The sequence below is a fragment of the Saccostrea cucullata genome, unplaced genomic scaffold, assembly GCF_032062105.1.
Source record: "Saccostrea cucullata isolate Sc308-1 unplaced genomic scaffold, CSIRO_AGI_Scuc_v1 ctg558, whole genome shotgun sequence".
In the NCBI taxonomy this organism is placed as follows: Eukaryota; Metazoa; Mollusca; class Bivalvia; order Ostreida; family Ostreidae; genus Saccostrea; species Saccostrea cuccullata.
The window spans coordinates 21,156-35,490 of NW_026920386.1; the positions used below are offsets into that span (position 1 = coordinate 21,156).

General features: G+C 34.0%; 1 protein-coding gene across 12 annotated transcripts in view; it reads right to left on the reverse strand.

The window, feature by feature from the left end:
* Positions 1-4,067: 4,067 nt before the first annotated feature.
* Positions 4,068-14,335, reverse strand: part of LOC134247940 (neuron navigator 3-like) — a 139,918-nt gene continuing 129,650 nt past the window's right edge. For 11 of the 12 annotated variants that reach the window (XM_062730363.1, XM_062730340.1, XM_062730354.1 and 8 more), the window contains 13 exons: positions 13,121-13,257; positions 12,623-12,801; positions 12,215-12,362; positions 11,563-11,716; positions 11,111-11,208; positions 10,266-10,355; positions 9,823-9,991; positions 9,525-9,696; positions 9,130-9,345; positions 8,601-8,869; positions 8,281-8,399; positions 7,755-7,973; positions 4,068-6,650 (listed from right to left, as the gene is read on the reverse strand). In XM_062730363.1, the coding sequence (XP_062586347.1) occupies positions 6,510-6,650; positions 7,755-7,973; positions 8,281-8,399; positions 8,601-8,869; positions 9,130-9,345; positions 9,525-9,696; positions 9,823-9,991; positions 10,266-10,355; positions 11,111-11,208; positions 11,563-11,716; positions 12,215-12,362; positions 12,623-12,801; positions 13,121-13,257 (2,111 nt within the window). In that variant the 3' untranslated portion in view covers positions 4,068-6,509. The remainder of the gene's footprint in view (positions 6,651-7,754; positions 7,974-8,280; positions 8,400-8,600; positions 8,870-9,129; positions 9,346-9,524; positions 9,697-9,822; positions 9,992-10,265; positions 10,356-11,110; positions 11,209-11,562; positions 11,717-12,214; positions 12,363-12,622; positions 12,802-13,120; positions 13,258-14,335) is intronic. The other variant, XM_062730347.1, reaches the window with a different exon arrangement.

A 14,335-nucleotide genomic window follows, 5' to 3' on the forward strand; every position in this document is an offset into this window, starting at 1 on the left:
GAAAATTTTACTCTAAGATCAGCTGTGTCTTCACGCAACACCAGAGCATCCTTTAATGAAGATTTTTTTATACCTCATGTGAAAACATGTCAAACAGACACTTTTTATTATAATGGCATAAAGGACTGGAATTTTTTACCAGCCACTATTAAGTGTACAAAAGGAAAGAGTACTTTTAAGAAACAAGTAAAGAGTTTTATCTTACAAAAAGGCATTTTAGAACATGATAGTGATATGTTTCAGTACTAGTTTATAAATATATTTTACATTTTATTGATAATGTCAATGTTGTCATACTTAAACCTAAGTTAGATGTGTATGCTAAAATTATTGTGCCAAAAGTTTTATAGTGCTTTGATGATGGAATATTGCTATTTATTCTTTAAATTTATTTAAGATACGACCCCATTGGAAATAAGCTCTCGAGCTTTAATGGGTTATCCTGGTATCTATCTTGTCATGTTAAAATATTTATTTCTAAAATTTTGATTACCAGATTTCTCTTTGTAAGATCATGTATAATTATGTGTACTTGTTTTATGTATGATGACATGATACCAAATAAATACTACTACTAAATCCCATTTGGATCTTATTTGTTGTACGGTTATGAAAATGTGTGGCTTATTTTGATGCACTTCTGTGCAGACATCGTGACGGCGCGTTAAAAACGTACATCAACATTTGAAGACACTTAACGCACTTTGAAAAAAAAAAATGTATAAAATTCTGGAAATTTGATTTTAGAAAAACAATGTTATTTTTATATAATATCTTACGAAAAACTGCAATTGATTAATCTACCCTAGCTCGATCATCGAGAACGAGTCTCATTCGTCTGTCAGTCTGTAAGTCTGCCAGTCTATCCGTCTGCCCCAAAAACCTTAACCTTGGTCGTATCTTTTGATTTCTTATCTTTCATTATATTTGTAAAAATTTGTCACCTTCCGGACCCCCACTAAGGCCTTGTCCTAGACCCACTGGGGGCTTCAGTGCACTCCCCCGGACCCCCTGCCTTCTACTGCGCCTCCTGTTACGAAATTCCTGGATCTGCCACTGAAAATGTACGATCCTCTCCCACTCTGGTAGGAGAAAGCTGTACATACATACTCCGGGCCGTGGCTTGAGACGATGGGGAACAGCCCAAAACACCATAGAAACTGTTTTGTAAGCTATAGGCGATAGTGAATTAAAATCACTGATTTTTAAACATGGATTTCAATTTTTAAAAATTTATATCATATATTGAGAATTTTTTGCATTTTTAGAGGATCGAGCAAGAAGAAATCTAGAGTTTTGCTACGATTTTGTCAAATACTATGCCAAAATATTCTTTCACACTGTATCAGAATGAGCATTTTTATAATACCCCACGCAACTAGTTGCGTTACGTATAATGTTTTTGACCCGTCCGTCAGTCTGTCTTGGTTTTTTTTGGTGGGGTCAGCATAACTCCTCATGAACCGCTGTACAGAATTTCGACAAACTTTGCAGACATATAGGACACAATGTGTGGATGTGCATATTACCAGGAAATCCCGACTCCTTTATTTTTTTCGGGAATTTTCGCACTTTTCAACTTAGAGTTTTGGCCATATCTTGAACATATAGAGATGAACAGTTTGTCAGCAGAACTCCTCTTAAACCGCTGCACAGAATTTTGTCAAACTGAGATATTTAGGACACAATGTTATATTATATCAGGAAATTCCGATTTCTTTATTTTTTCCGGGAATTTTAGCACTTGGAGTTTTGGGAGGGCGTAGGGTATGTGAGCTTGCCCACTTTTTCTTTCATTCAATAAAAAAAATTACACTTTAATTTATTGTTGAAAATGTAATAAGCATGAAGGCTACTGAATAGAAAAGGTTCAATGGTAGATCACACAAATTAACAATGAATACAACTTAATATTTTAATCAGGGGCCTGGACTTTTCCACTTCGGAAAAAATAGTGACATCTAGGCCCTATAGTAGAATTAATTGGGCAAAATATAATATAATTACTGAAAATGTCTGTAAATATACAGATTCAAAAATCACAAATTCATATAAGAATTGGGTTTTGTTTTCATTTCAAAGTAACATGTATTTCTTGATTTTTTTTTTTAATTTTGGGAGCAAATCCGGAAGGGGGGGGGGGTGGTCAGTTTTTTTTTACGCACATTCGACTTCCAAATGAAGGCACAGATTTTGGCGAGAATGGTAGATAATTATAAAGCCTATGGAAAACTGAGAAAATTCAACCAAATAAGGTGTTTTCCCTTTTTGATTTTAGGATAGTACAATCAAAATTTTAAAAAAAATATGGGGGCACGTCCGGCGACGCCGGTCCTGGATCCACCATTGGATTTCTATAACTTATTTATTTTGAGTGATTAATATTTTTTAAATAATTCATATACCAACCTTGTTCGATGTTTCATACCAGTCCAGTGTATACAAAACCTATAGTAATACATGTAGGTTAAAATTTATATCCGAAACAAGTGCCTGTGATACTAAATAAAAAAAAATCTCTCATATACCATGGGTGTCTTTCTATTCTCTCAATATACTTTTACATTTTTCTATGTTTAATCTTTCAGCTTTATTTCTTGAGGTCAGACAATACGTTTCCCAAATATGTGTCGTAAGTCTTCATAATATATGAAAACAAATTACAGAATTTTTATTTTTTTATTAGAAATTTTTGTATCTACAGGGAAAATTTTGCCTTAATGTCTTATTTTTGTCCCTTTTGCTTTCAACTCAAGTGGGTGAATCAAAGACAAGGCGAAATTGAGGAAAGCAGTATATATATTTCTTAAACAAATTCTTGACTTGACGAATTTTCAAGATGCACATGGACCTAAAAGGTCACCTGAGTTTCATGTAGCAACTTTCCAACGATTGCCATGAAATTTACAATTTAAAAAGAGGCACCCTATCTTATCATCACTGTACATTTTGTTTATGTAATACCCAGTAGCAGAGAACAATTAAATAAATTGATGTATTTTCACCAACTAATCTGTTATCAGAAGAGCCCCACACCACAGGAACCCTTGACCCTGGGGATAAACATTTCAAATTTCTGGAAGAGGCACACTTGCTCGTCATAATTAAAGAATCAGTTTGTATGCTAAATACCCAGGATCAGAGAAGATTTTTGAAGAAATAATGCATTTTCACTCTACTAGTATATTCCACAGAGCCCCACGCTATCACCTGGACCTCTGTACCTGGAACCATGGTTTTCAAAATTTTGGAAGAAACCTTATCATAACTATGCATTTATTTTGTTTGCTTAATTTGCTTCCTCATCGTAAAAGTACATTGAGTTTGTTTTATGCCAAAAAACTGAGAAGATTTTCAAAGAAATATACATGTATGATACAATTTCACTTTATAATCAGAGTCCTGCCTTAGCACTAGAATTCTTGACCCTGGAGCCATGAATTTCAAAAATTTTGTACATGACTCAATATTACATTATGCCAACAGTTTGACTGCTTGGTGTCCAGGGGTAAAATTTACATTTATTACAGGTTGCATTAATTTTGCAATTTCTTTTCACCTTCACTCATAGAATAGATACAATACACTCGGTGCTCCTCGGGTGGCTCATATCTCACACACCAACCTTGGACGTCATATGGGTTCTACCATCTTTTTATTTGAATTTCTTTAAAATGCAATACATTTGAAATCACAGTTACTTTTGCAAGCCTCAATTTGTTTTTGCTTTCAAAGCTTCCTAACATTAGGTTATAATCCAGTCCTTTTTACAATGAAAAATTTTACAAACCTTTTCGAAGAGCACTATGCAGAGTGAAATATGATATGAGTGACAAACCATTTCTTGCAGAGAAATGTATGGAACTAATGCATATTGAAGACCTCCAGGCCACCTACATGTATCACATCCAAGGTTTGAATGGGGTGTAGCATAGTCAGCCGAGGATTGCACTTGGATGCTATATACCAAACAGTGCTGAATAATTCTTGGAATGAAGAATTATCTCTAGAAAGTCCTTGCATTGCAAGACATATTGTCTCAAATGATGAACAACAACAAAAGTGCGTATTGTTTGGAAATAAATATTTATTATCAAACATGATTCTCCTGTGTCATTTCCTCCTTTACAAAACATTTAAGGAACATACACCTCTGTTTACAATTCATGATTATAATAAGACAAGAAAAAAATGTATATGTTCAACTTAAAATTCACCTTTTTCATAATATTTTGTTGTTATGGTTGTAAATGGGACTTCTTGAAGAAACAACAAACAACTTGTCAACACCACAACAATCAAAAACCTCTGAACAACAAGAAACGCCATTCAAACAAGTGCTTAAATATTTACAGTTATAAATAGTAACATCAGTTCAATGCTGACAAAATGACCTTCATTTCCTATACATATAGTTAAAGATTTTATATTACATACAATTCAGCACCTTTCACAGTAGTTTGAAAAAAATGTGTGTCACCTGGAAAACAGTGTGCAAACTGAGATTTCTAATTATATAACAACTCAGTAATTATAATGAACATCATGGACATATAAAAAGTCTCTTTGATAAAGTACGCACATGTGATGACTAGCATAAAGAAAGGATTGTGAAATAATCATGATCACTCTCAATTAAAAATTTTAGAGCGTTACTACAATCTATATATATATCTATACAAAAGTGATATTGCCACTGTGGCCTGAATGAAAAAAAAAATGTTCTGTATAAAATGTAACCTACATCTCTTGTATGTGGAATATTCATGGATATAATTACTGAATATGAAATATTTGTAAAATTTATTGAGGGTCTGAAGCCATGATCCATGCTCACTGCTCTTGGCTTTACCAATACTCAAGTCTTTCAAGACAAACATGAACTCTTTAATCTGCAGTATTCTCTTAAAATGATGCCACATACGGGTATATGACATGCAGAATATGTACGTCACATGGTTCTAGTTCACACAATTTTATTGTACTATGGAAGTTAAGTTACAAAGAAGCCTGGTAATAACAGATAGTTATTTGGTGTTCTCTTTATTAAACAGTTCATGTACACATATTAATGACACAACAATAAATTAAAGTAAAATATTTAGGAAACCTATACCCCTCCCAAAAGTCGAAAAATGGTAAGCTAGAGGCAATGCAAATTTCAAAGCATAACACACCCTAAACCATAAAAGCTTTTGATTTTTCCTTAAACCTGCACATTAAGGGATTAAGCAATTTCTAAAAATGCATAAAGCAAGGGTTTTTGAAGCACAAAGTAATACATGTAAACGTGTATAGAACACAGAATTAACATGAAAAATCAATACATGCTCTCCAGTTTAACAAAATGTCATAAAAAAATTCCTTTTAATTAACATCTACATATTAAATAAATTTGACAAAATTACATCTTTCTGAGAGAGAGAGTTCTTAAAATAGTTAGAAATGAAGTTACCTCCCTGCCCCAATAATCTCCTCTTGGTTGAAAACCATAGGAGATACTACCCTTAAGAAAGGCATAGCTTCCTTAAATTTTCCAATTACTAGTTCAGATATGTACAAAGTCAATGTGTCATTTCCTATACAGACATGTTGCATTGAATAAATTATTTTAAATTCTGTATTTACAATTCACGTATTTGTTAAGCTGTATCGGCTGTAACGTTCTTGGCTGGTCGGACCTTAAAATAAACAGAACATGGAGTCATAAAATCTTTTCTTCTAATGATTGTATTTTGTTTGATAAAAAAAAAATTTCAAGTTGAATCTAATTGTCAAGATTTAATTTATAAAATGTTTTATATTAATTAATGACTGCTAATTAACTTCAGACAATGGTGCAGCAGTTGGGAAAAGTGACGTAATATTAAATACCATATACTTCACAAACATACAACACAACAGACATAAAAATCATGCAACATGCTGTTTGTCTATACATCTATTGTACATATATTGTTTAAAAATAACCAACAATTCATCTTGATGGTTACCATTTGCATTTGATTTAGTAAACTATTTTGCAAATGTTTCTAGTTTGCGTCATATCTAGGTATATTTAGAAATACACCTTCAACGAAATTAAAATTGCACATCTCCATATGGCCTTACCGGTACATAAAACTAAAACAAAAATTATTTCACCGCATTTCATAAAATGTAATAAAAGCACCCTTTTTTTCTGCGTAGCTGCCTATAATCCTCTATTATCTAAAGTATTATGTGGTATGACTTAATACTTTTATTTAATATTTTGAAGAAAAATCTGCTTTTGTTCGGAGACAGAATTTCCATTTTTAGGCATCTATAGTATTTGGCAATATGTTCAGTAAAACATTATTATGTACATCATTTTTCACTTGCTAAATATGAACATCAACAGTTCTTTTTGGTCATATAAATAAGACATGATATCATTTACTCTAAAAAAAAAAAAGGTTCAAGCTTCTAAACAATCACAGCATTCAGCTTCTGAATCATGAAAACGTTTGAATTTGAGGATAATTTTCTCAGATCGTGGACTCTACACTGGAAGTAGACAGGTCCTGTACGCTGCTACTCCGACTGCCCACGCTGGCTGAATCCTCGTCCTGACCGCTCTGAGAACTAGAATAATTTGCGGCTTCCTGTAGGCGTTTGATCATGTTATACTGAAAAGTCACAAAAGAAACCACATACTAGCAAGTTAGATATAAAGTCTATATAGTTCAACAAAAATAATAACATTCCAACAACAGACCATTTGTCCTCTTGTATCCATATATTAAGACGGTCAAGTGTTTTTCTTTTGCAAATTCACTTCTCAAATATTAGAAGATACTGTTTTCATTAATAAGATATAAACGATTTCAAAGTTGCATTTAAGGGGCCTGAAAGCTGTATTTAGGAAGGGATCAATAGTTGCAATGATGAAATAATAGAAAAGCTGTAGCAATTTTGGAACATGTTAATTTTTATTTCCTCTAATGAAAAGGCATAATGGTCTGTTGAACAAAAACAAAACGCATGCAAGACTTGATGCACAATGCACATATGACGGGTAAAATTGTTCATGCAACCAAAACATGGGTACACACAGCAAACTACATTGTAATTTTTTTCTTGTTTAAGATTCAAGTCCCTCTGTTAGTCTTTCTATGCTCGAAATATAACTACAATCTGCATAGATCCCTTACTTCAGCAAAGACTTAGAATTGGGTGCCATTTCCAGCCAAACAAAATATACCTTATAATTTTTTTAGCAGTAACAATGCTTTGTGTGTTTTCTTTACGATTCCTTAAAATTATGTTAAATGCTCTTTTAACTTTATAAACTTGTAGCACTATCAGCAAGGTTTCTTTTTTTTATTTTTAGTTGTAGTTGTTTTAATTGGCTTAGGTGTACTGTTTTTGGCATATATCAAACTAAATCTTACAAACAAAATAAACTTGAATCTGTAAACAAGAAGGGTACAGAATACCATGCTCTTTTTCTCTGATTATCAGCTTTTTTCTTGCTGAATATATGGGAATCAAAATCAGTTTTCGAAAGACAACATATCACTCTTGTTTGCACCTCACCATGAATATACAACATCAAGTTGACCGAAACAATGTGTTTTACAATGACAGTGCCATTACAGTGAATTATGACAGGAGTTCGAAACAACGGAGACCAAAAAAGAATGTGACGGTGTTCTATCTATAAACTAAAAGAAAAAGGGGCCACAACATCTAACAGAGCGTGAAGGTTTTAGATTCTACACATGACTAACCAAGGGGTCAGTGGTGGATTCACCGTGGTTCGCTGAGTCGGCAGACTTGGATTTAAGGGGGACCCCTGATGAGGTGGATATCACCCCCTGGCTGTCGTAACCCACGTCCTCCGGCCTGATCTTCAGCAGGGAGGGATCCTCGTCCTTAGCCGTCGCCCACGGATATGACTCCAGGACCCAATCTGTGGGGTCCTCCCACGGGGCTCTCTTCCCATACACCTATTACAAAGTAAATTATTTTTAGAATACTGCTACACAAAACATTGATTGGATAACAGAATATGACTTTTTAAAAATTAAAACCACTGACTCAGATGCTAATAGTTTAATAGGTTTTATTACATCTTTCCATGTTTCTGTAGAAAGAACTATAATTGCTTTTTTCTTTTTTTTTTGTCAACCAATGTCAATACCAAAAGTCGCGTGGTTTTGTATGTAAAGTTCATTGGTAACAATCAATACAAGTATATAGTATGTGTATGGTAATAGTAAGGTGTATAGCTAATTGATCATATATAAAACAAACCTGCAGTCCCTCTCTGACTGCCTCCAGAAGATAAGGAACAATGGAATAGTTCCACAAGTCTGTGAACCACACCTTGGACCCAGCAATCTCCATTGGACAGGACAGGAACAACCGTGGACCTGTAGCATTATATCATAAACATAAGAGCTATAGTCATTCAACAGCTATTCCTACGAAAGAATCATTTCTCTTGCAAAATGTCTTTTCAACAAACTTTTATTTTACATTCCACTAATCAAAATGCAATTGAAGCTTATGTTTCTTAAATTAATTTTGATTATCTTGCATTACAATAAAATTAATCTTGAACAGTCCCTTACCAATGGTGACATCAGAGGAGCTATGTGTCTCTAGGAACTTGTTGAGGTGGAGCCAGACTTTAGGCACCCAATCAATGATCTTGTTAAGGTCGTTGTTACGGATACCAGTCCTGACCTCCGCCTCCACCAGCTTCCGTCTGAGGTACCTTCCCAGGAATCCCTTGACGGGCTCCATGTGATTAGCACACAGGACCCAGCGGAAGTTGTGATGGAGCTGTAGATTTGTGGTAGAGCATGTAGCCTGATTCATGGTTCCAATGATGTAGGGGCTATCAAAGAAATCCAGTATTAGTTGATATATTTTGCATTTGTAAAGAAGTAATGAAACATTTCTTAAGAGGAAATGAAATTCTATTATACGGAAAACAAGAAATTATTTGTCAGGTGGCAAATACTAGCTTAATCTTGAAACATAAGTCTATTCCAAGATATGATTTTAACAGAAACATAAGTGCCAAAAATCATTCCTGGAAGTTTCAGATGTCTCCAATTTATGTAACTTTTTTCTACAAAGAGACAATACACCCACCACTTCTGGTACTTGACACTGAGAAATCCATTGAACACCTCTCCCAGGGACCCCACGTGATGAAGGTTGTCCAGGATGATGACACTAGGGAGTTCCCCCACCCCCGTGTTCTCACACTGCTCTGCGATGTTGGCCAGGTACTGCCGTAATTCCTTAGCTGACTTGTGGTCCACATTGAATGTTGCCACGGAGCCCGCAGTAAGCTCCTTTCCAGATCTGAATAATAAACATTTGGAATAAGACGTACAAACCTTTAAAAAAATGAAGAAGCATACATTTCAACACCCCCCTTTTTTTCCTTGATCCTGTTTAGTGTTATTGCAAATACATGTAATTGCAATTTATGTACAGACATTTGAAATGTAAAATGTGGGTAAATCATTATTTGTTTTTACCTGAGAACCAGGTGCTCTGCCAGTTTTTGAGCCAGGTAAGTTTTTCCGGTTCCACTGGGTCCACAGAGTATGATTCTCCTGTGTTCCAGTAACAGAGACACGTACCGCTGGACGATGGATTTAGGGATCAGGGTCTCAAATGCCAGGGAGTCCACACTGTTCTGTCTGGTACCTATACATGCAAACAGATTTAAAATTCATTAAATTAATTAAAATCAAATTCAAATTTAAATAAATCAATTTAAACTTTAAATCAATTTTTTTTTGAAAGTCAATTTGAGCAAAAAAGTTTTCCTACCTTTCAAACAAATTCCAATTTGCATAGTATCACCAACAAGGTACCCAATGGGAAGTAACTCTGGCAGTTCAGCGTCCTTTGTCCGGACAATCTCGGCAATGTGATATGAAAAGACGCTCTCCGCACTGAGACCTAAATTTGTCACGGGATCAACTCGTAGGACGTATTCCTGTAAATAAAACATTGAATCATTTAGAGGTATAAAAATATGGCTGTTACATATGTGATAATAATCATTAGAAAAGAAACACAGAGAAAAACATGCTTATAATGCTAGAGATGGACAATTTTGCTTCCATATAAAATAATGTAAATTGCTATATCTGTTAAGTTTTAAAACCAAGGGATATGAAAAATACATGGCTGTGTACATGAATGATGAGATTTACAAAATATGATCTTTCAAATGGAAATTGACAAAATATATAATGCTTCATAATCACCTTTAGTATTTTTCTAACAATATTATCTAGGATATCCCATTTTGTTTTTCCACTGACGGAGAGAGAACCTATTAAAACTTCAGCTGGTTTCTGCAACAGACAGAAAAAAATCTGAATAAATGGCAAGAATTTCCACGTATTTTGTAAAACATATGTACAACTAAATGAACCTCCATTTAATACAAAAAACATCTTGTGCCAACAAAAATATGCAGAGAACCTGAAATTACTAACAAATTACTGGGTAATAGTTTTGTGGGATTTCAGAGTGGCTATAATTATTTCTTATCTTGGCAAACCCACATGAAGAAATCTGTGAACAGGTGTCTGTTTTAGAGATAATGTTATAATACAGGAAATAGCTTTATCTTCAAGTATTGTAATTCACATTTGATATCAACATCTTGCTGTGTTTAATTTTTGTATTTAAAATGTACATTTGAATTTTATTTTCGAAAATATCTAAAGCTTACATGCATTTTTTTTTACTGACAGCAGAGTATATTTTATTTCAATGTACTGAAATCTGATCATTTTGAATTTCATTTCACAATTCCGATTTTTTAAGAAAAATAATTTCATCGAGGGCAAGTGAACAAAGTGCAGTTTCAGTACAATACACATTAACATTGTATGAATTATGTTACAGAGATAAAGACACAGCATGAGCCTAATTTTGACAACAAGATGGAAGCTCACTCGCAGTGCACACAAGGTTTAAAGTCACATATTTTACAAAGATATCAAGGAAACATACACAAAACAAGATTTAATCAAATTTACAGGTAATATGAACTGAACTTTTCATTTGAACTCATTCATTTTATGTTCTATATGTAGCTCACCTCTACACCCTCCCTCAGGGGGTCAGGATTTGACCCCAGGTAGACAGTCATGGTCACTCTCTTCCCATCTCTGTCTGGGGTCTCTGATAATATCATTTCTGAAAGAAAGAAGTTTTGATTAATGGATATGTACAAATTGTTTTATAATCCACAATATTAACACTATAAACTGATCGTAACTCATAGCGGAGTGTTCAAAGCTTTTTAACACATTTTTTATGCAATCAGGCACAAAATATGTGAAGAGTTTACCCGAGTACTAACATGGAAGATAGAAAAAAACTAATATGGAGTGGCCTATATGTGAGTTGTGTTCAGTTTCAACATGTGATAAATTCAATGGTTCAATTAGGAGATAAAGATAGTTTTCATCCTTTTCCAAGCACTTTTAATGCTTATGATTAGGTTAACCTTGACCACTATGAATATTTGATATCAACATTCAGTGTTACCTAGACTAGGTTGTTCTGTAATACTGAGAGATCTCTCTAATGATTCACTACTGGTACGATTATGGACTATGGAATTCTGGGATGAATTTAATGGACGAACATGCATCATTCTTTGTAGTCTGTCATTGTCTGCTTTCAAGGCACTCATTTCATTCTGAAAAATAACATTGCCATTGCTAAAATTAGTCCCAGCCAAATGGATCTTCTATAATATTATGTCTGTAAATGACATGAAAGAGTAAATCTGAGTTGTCTGCCTTTTAATTGTGGACCAGTTCAGTTTAACTTGATTACCTGACCCGACTTTTTCTAGGAAAATATTTTGAATCCGTAAAAAATCATTTTTAAAGCACAAAACACATACCATATATATATACTTGCATATAAGTCGGTTGTATTGTTTGAGATTATTTTAGAGGCACTGACCCCATAAAATATTAACTAGCTGTTTTATAACTTGCCTATAAGCTGGACAGAGAGTTTTGGACCAAAGAAACAGCTTACAGGTGAGAATATACGGTAAAACATCTGGAGTTGTTTCCATTTTAAAGTCAAAATGCCAATGGAATATTTAAAATAGACTGTAACTCACAATTCTTACATTTCAATCCGCTATCATAAGAATAATGTGGTAGGGGCTCTGATTGCTTACCTTCATTTTGTTCATGGTCTCGCGGAGTTGTTCCAGCTGATGAGCAGACGACAGGGCCTCCAGTCTGATGTCTGTTAACTTCATGTCTTTATCTCGGAGCTGCTTCCTCAGCTCCAGAACAGAAGTGGCATCCTCTGCCTCATATAAACTGTACAGAAAAGACACTCACATTCTTTATCTTGAAAAGCAATTTAAGCAAAATTTTTCAAGACACAAAATTTATCTGTCTACTTCTTTATCAATATTTGCCGCATCAACTCCTGAAAATTTCCTTTCCTAGGCCTGTCACACTTTGAACACATCATTCCCTTGGCAACTCTTGTTTTACCACAATATGAGAATGACAATCATTTTAAAGGTAATCCAACGCTTATTCCGAATCATTTTGACAGAAGGTATTCTACTTACGCACTAGAAGAGTGAGAGCCTTTGATAAGGCCCTGACCGTTTGGCATGTGGATTTGTAAGAGAGGGGAGTTAGGAGCCGAGAAGTTTGACCTCATCTGCCCGACCTCCACCTCACAGTCCGACATGGAGCCACTCTTGTTCTTCTTTCTAGAGAAAGCCTTGCTGAAGGAACTCCGAAGCTGAGGAAACAATATGCAAATAAATATTCAATCTTGCAGAAACTGGTCATTTCATAATGTATATATAGTTTGAAATAAAATATATTTTTCAGTAATTTTGAAGGTATATTGTTTTATTAAAAAGATCTACAGAAACACAAGAAATATATTGGCCCAAATTAACTCTTCTCTGGCATTAAAATTAACTTTCAAATTTAAAATATCATTTAACCAAATACCTCCTTGAATCCTCTTTAAAATCAGTCTTTGAAGTCATTTCCCTATACAAATGTCTGACAGTTTTGTGAAATGATAGGTATATACAACAGATGCCACTCACCCATCCCTTTTTCTTTTTGCGTCGCCCTGCTTCCCCGTCCGTGGCTGCCGATTGCTGGCTGGCAGTGCTACACGCACTGGAGAGACTGTTGATACTGGAAACACTGTCCGTAGAAAGCTGTCGTGTGATCCTGCCCTCTGGTGACAGAAATAGAATCAACGTCATCACTTATCTTGTCTCAATGCAAAGAATTGTAAGATATTCAAATCATGCATTGGAAATGAAACAGGATTATGAAAGTTGGCAGATACACAGGCGGAAAGAACAAGAAATCATTCAGAAGAATGAGGTAATTATTTTTGAAAGATTATTTGCATATGGTGAGCGTTTGTAAAGAAATGTCTGCCTTAGTGTAGTAAAAAATCTTTGGGGTTGAAGAGAGACAAAAATCAGCTTGGTAAGAAATTACACCATTCTATCAGTGCTTCAATACTCTTGAAGGAGCAATTAAAGGAAATAACATAAAATAATTAACAATCTAAATCATTTGTTTTAAAATTTGCTGTAATCATATAATCATTTTTCAAGTAGAAAATGTATTGCTTAATAAAATACTGATCAATGAATAAAAGAAAAATGAATCTATAAAGTGAATTTAATAATGAAATAGTGAAAAACATTATTCAAGAGGAATATATCTAATGAAAATGGTAGAAAGTAAAGGCATGCAAATAAAGTTATCATGCAGAATGATAATTAATACAGAATTAAAATATATAAATAACAGTGTGCCCACTCCACCACCCTGCTTTAATCCAGGGAGCCGTAAAAAGTTTGGAAATGAAATGACAGAGTACTTCTGAACTTGAAGGCCAGCTAACCCAAACTAAATACTGTCCCTGCACCCTAATTAATCATTCTAGATTCTATATTATTTTGATTATAAATCCCAGTCACAATGGGGCAGAAGAAAACCTAAGCTATAATTTTTATGAGATTTTTTACCAATAATTTTGGGAAGAGTATGAAAGTCTTTGATTCCTTGCAGGGATGCATAATGTTTTTTCAAGGCTATTAATTAAATAATGGATTAAATATAAACTTAAGGATTAATAAATGCCATGAAAAATATTTGGTTTTATGAATATGTACTTCCCACCCTTCTAATTAAATATCTCAATCGACAAAATCATGTGCAAATAAAAAGTGAAATTTTTAACAAGTATCTCAAATGCTAAAAATTTACTAAAATTCGTGACAACAGTGATAATAAAA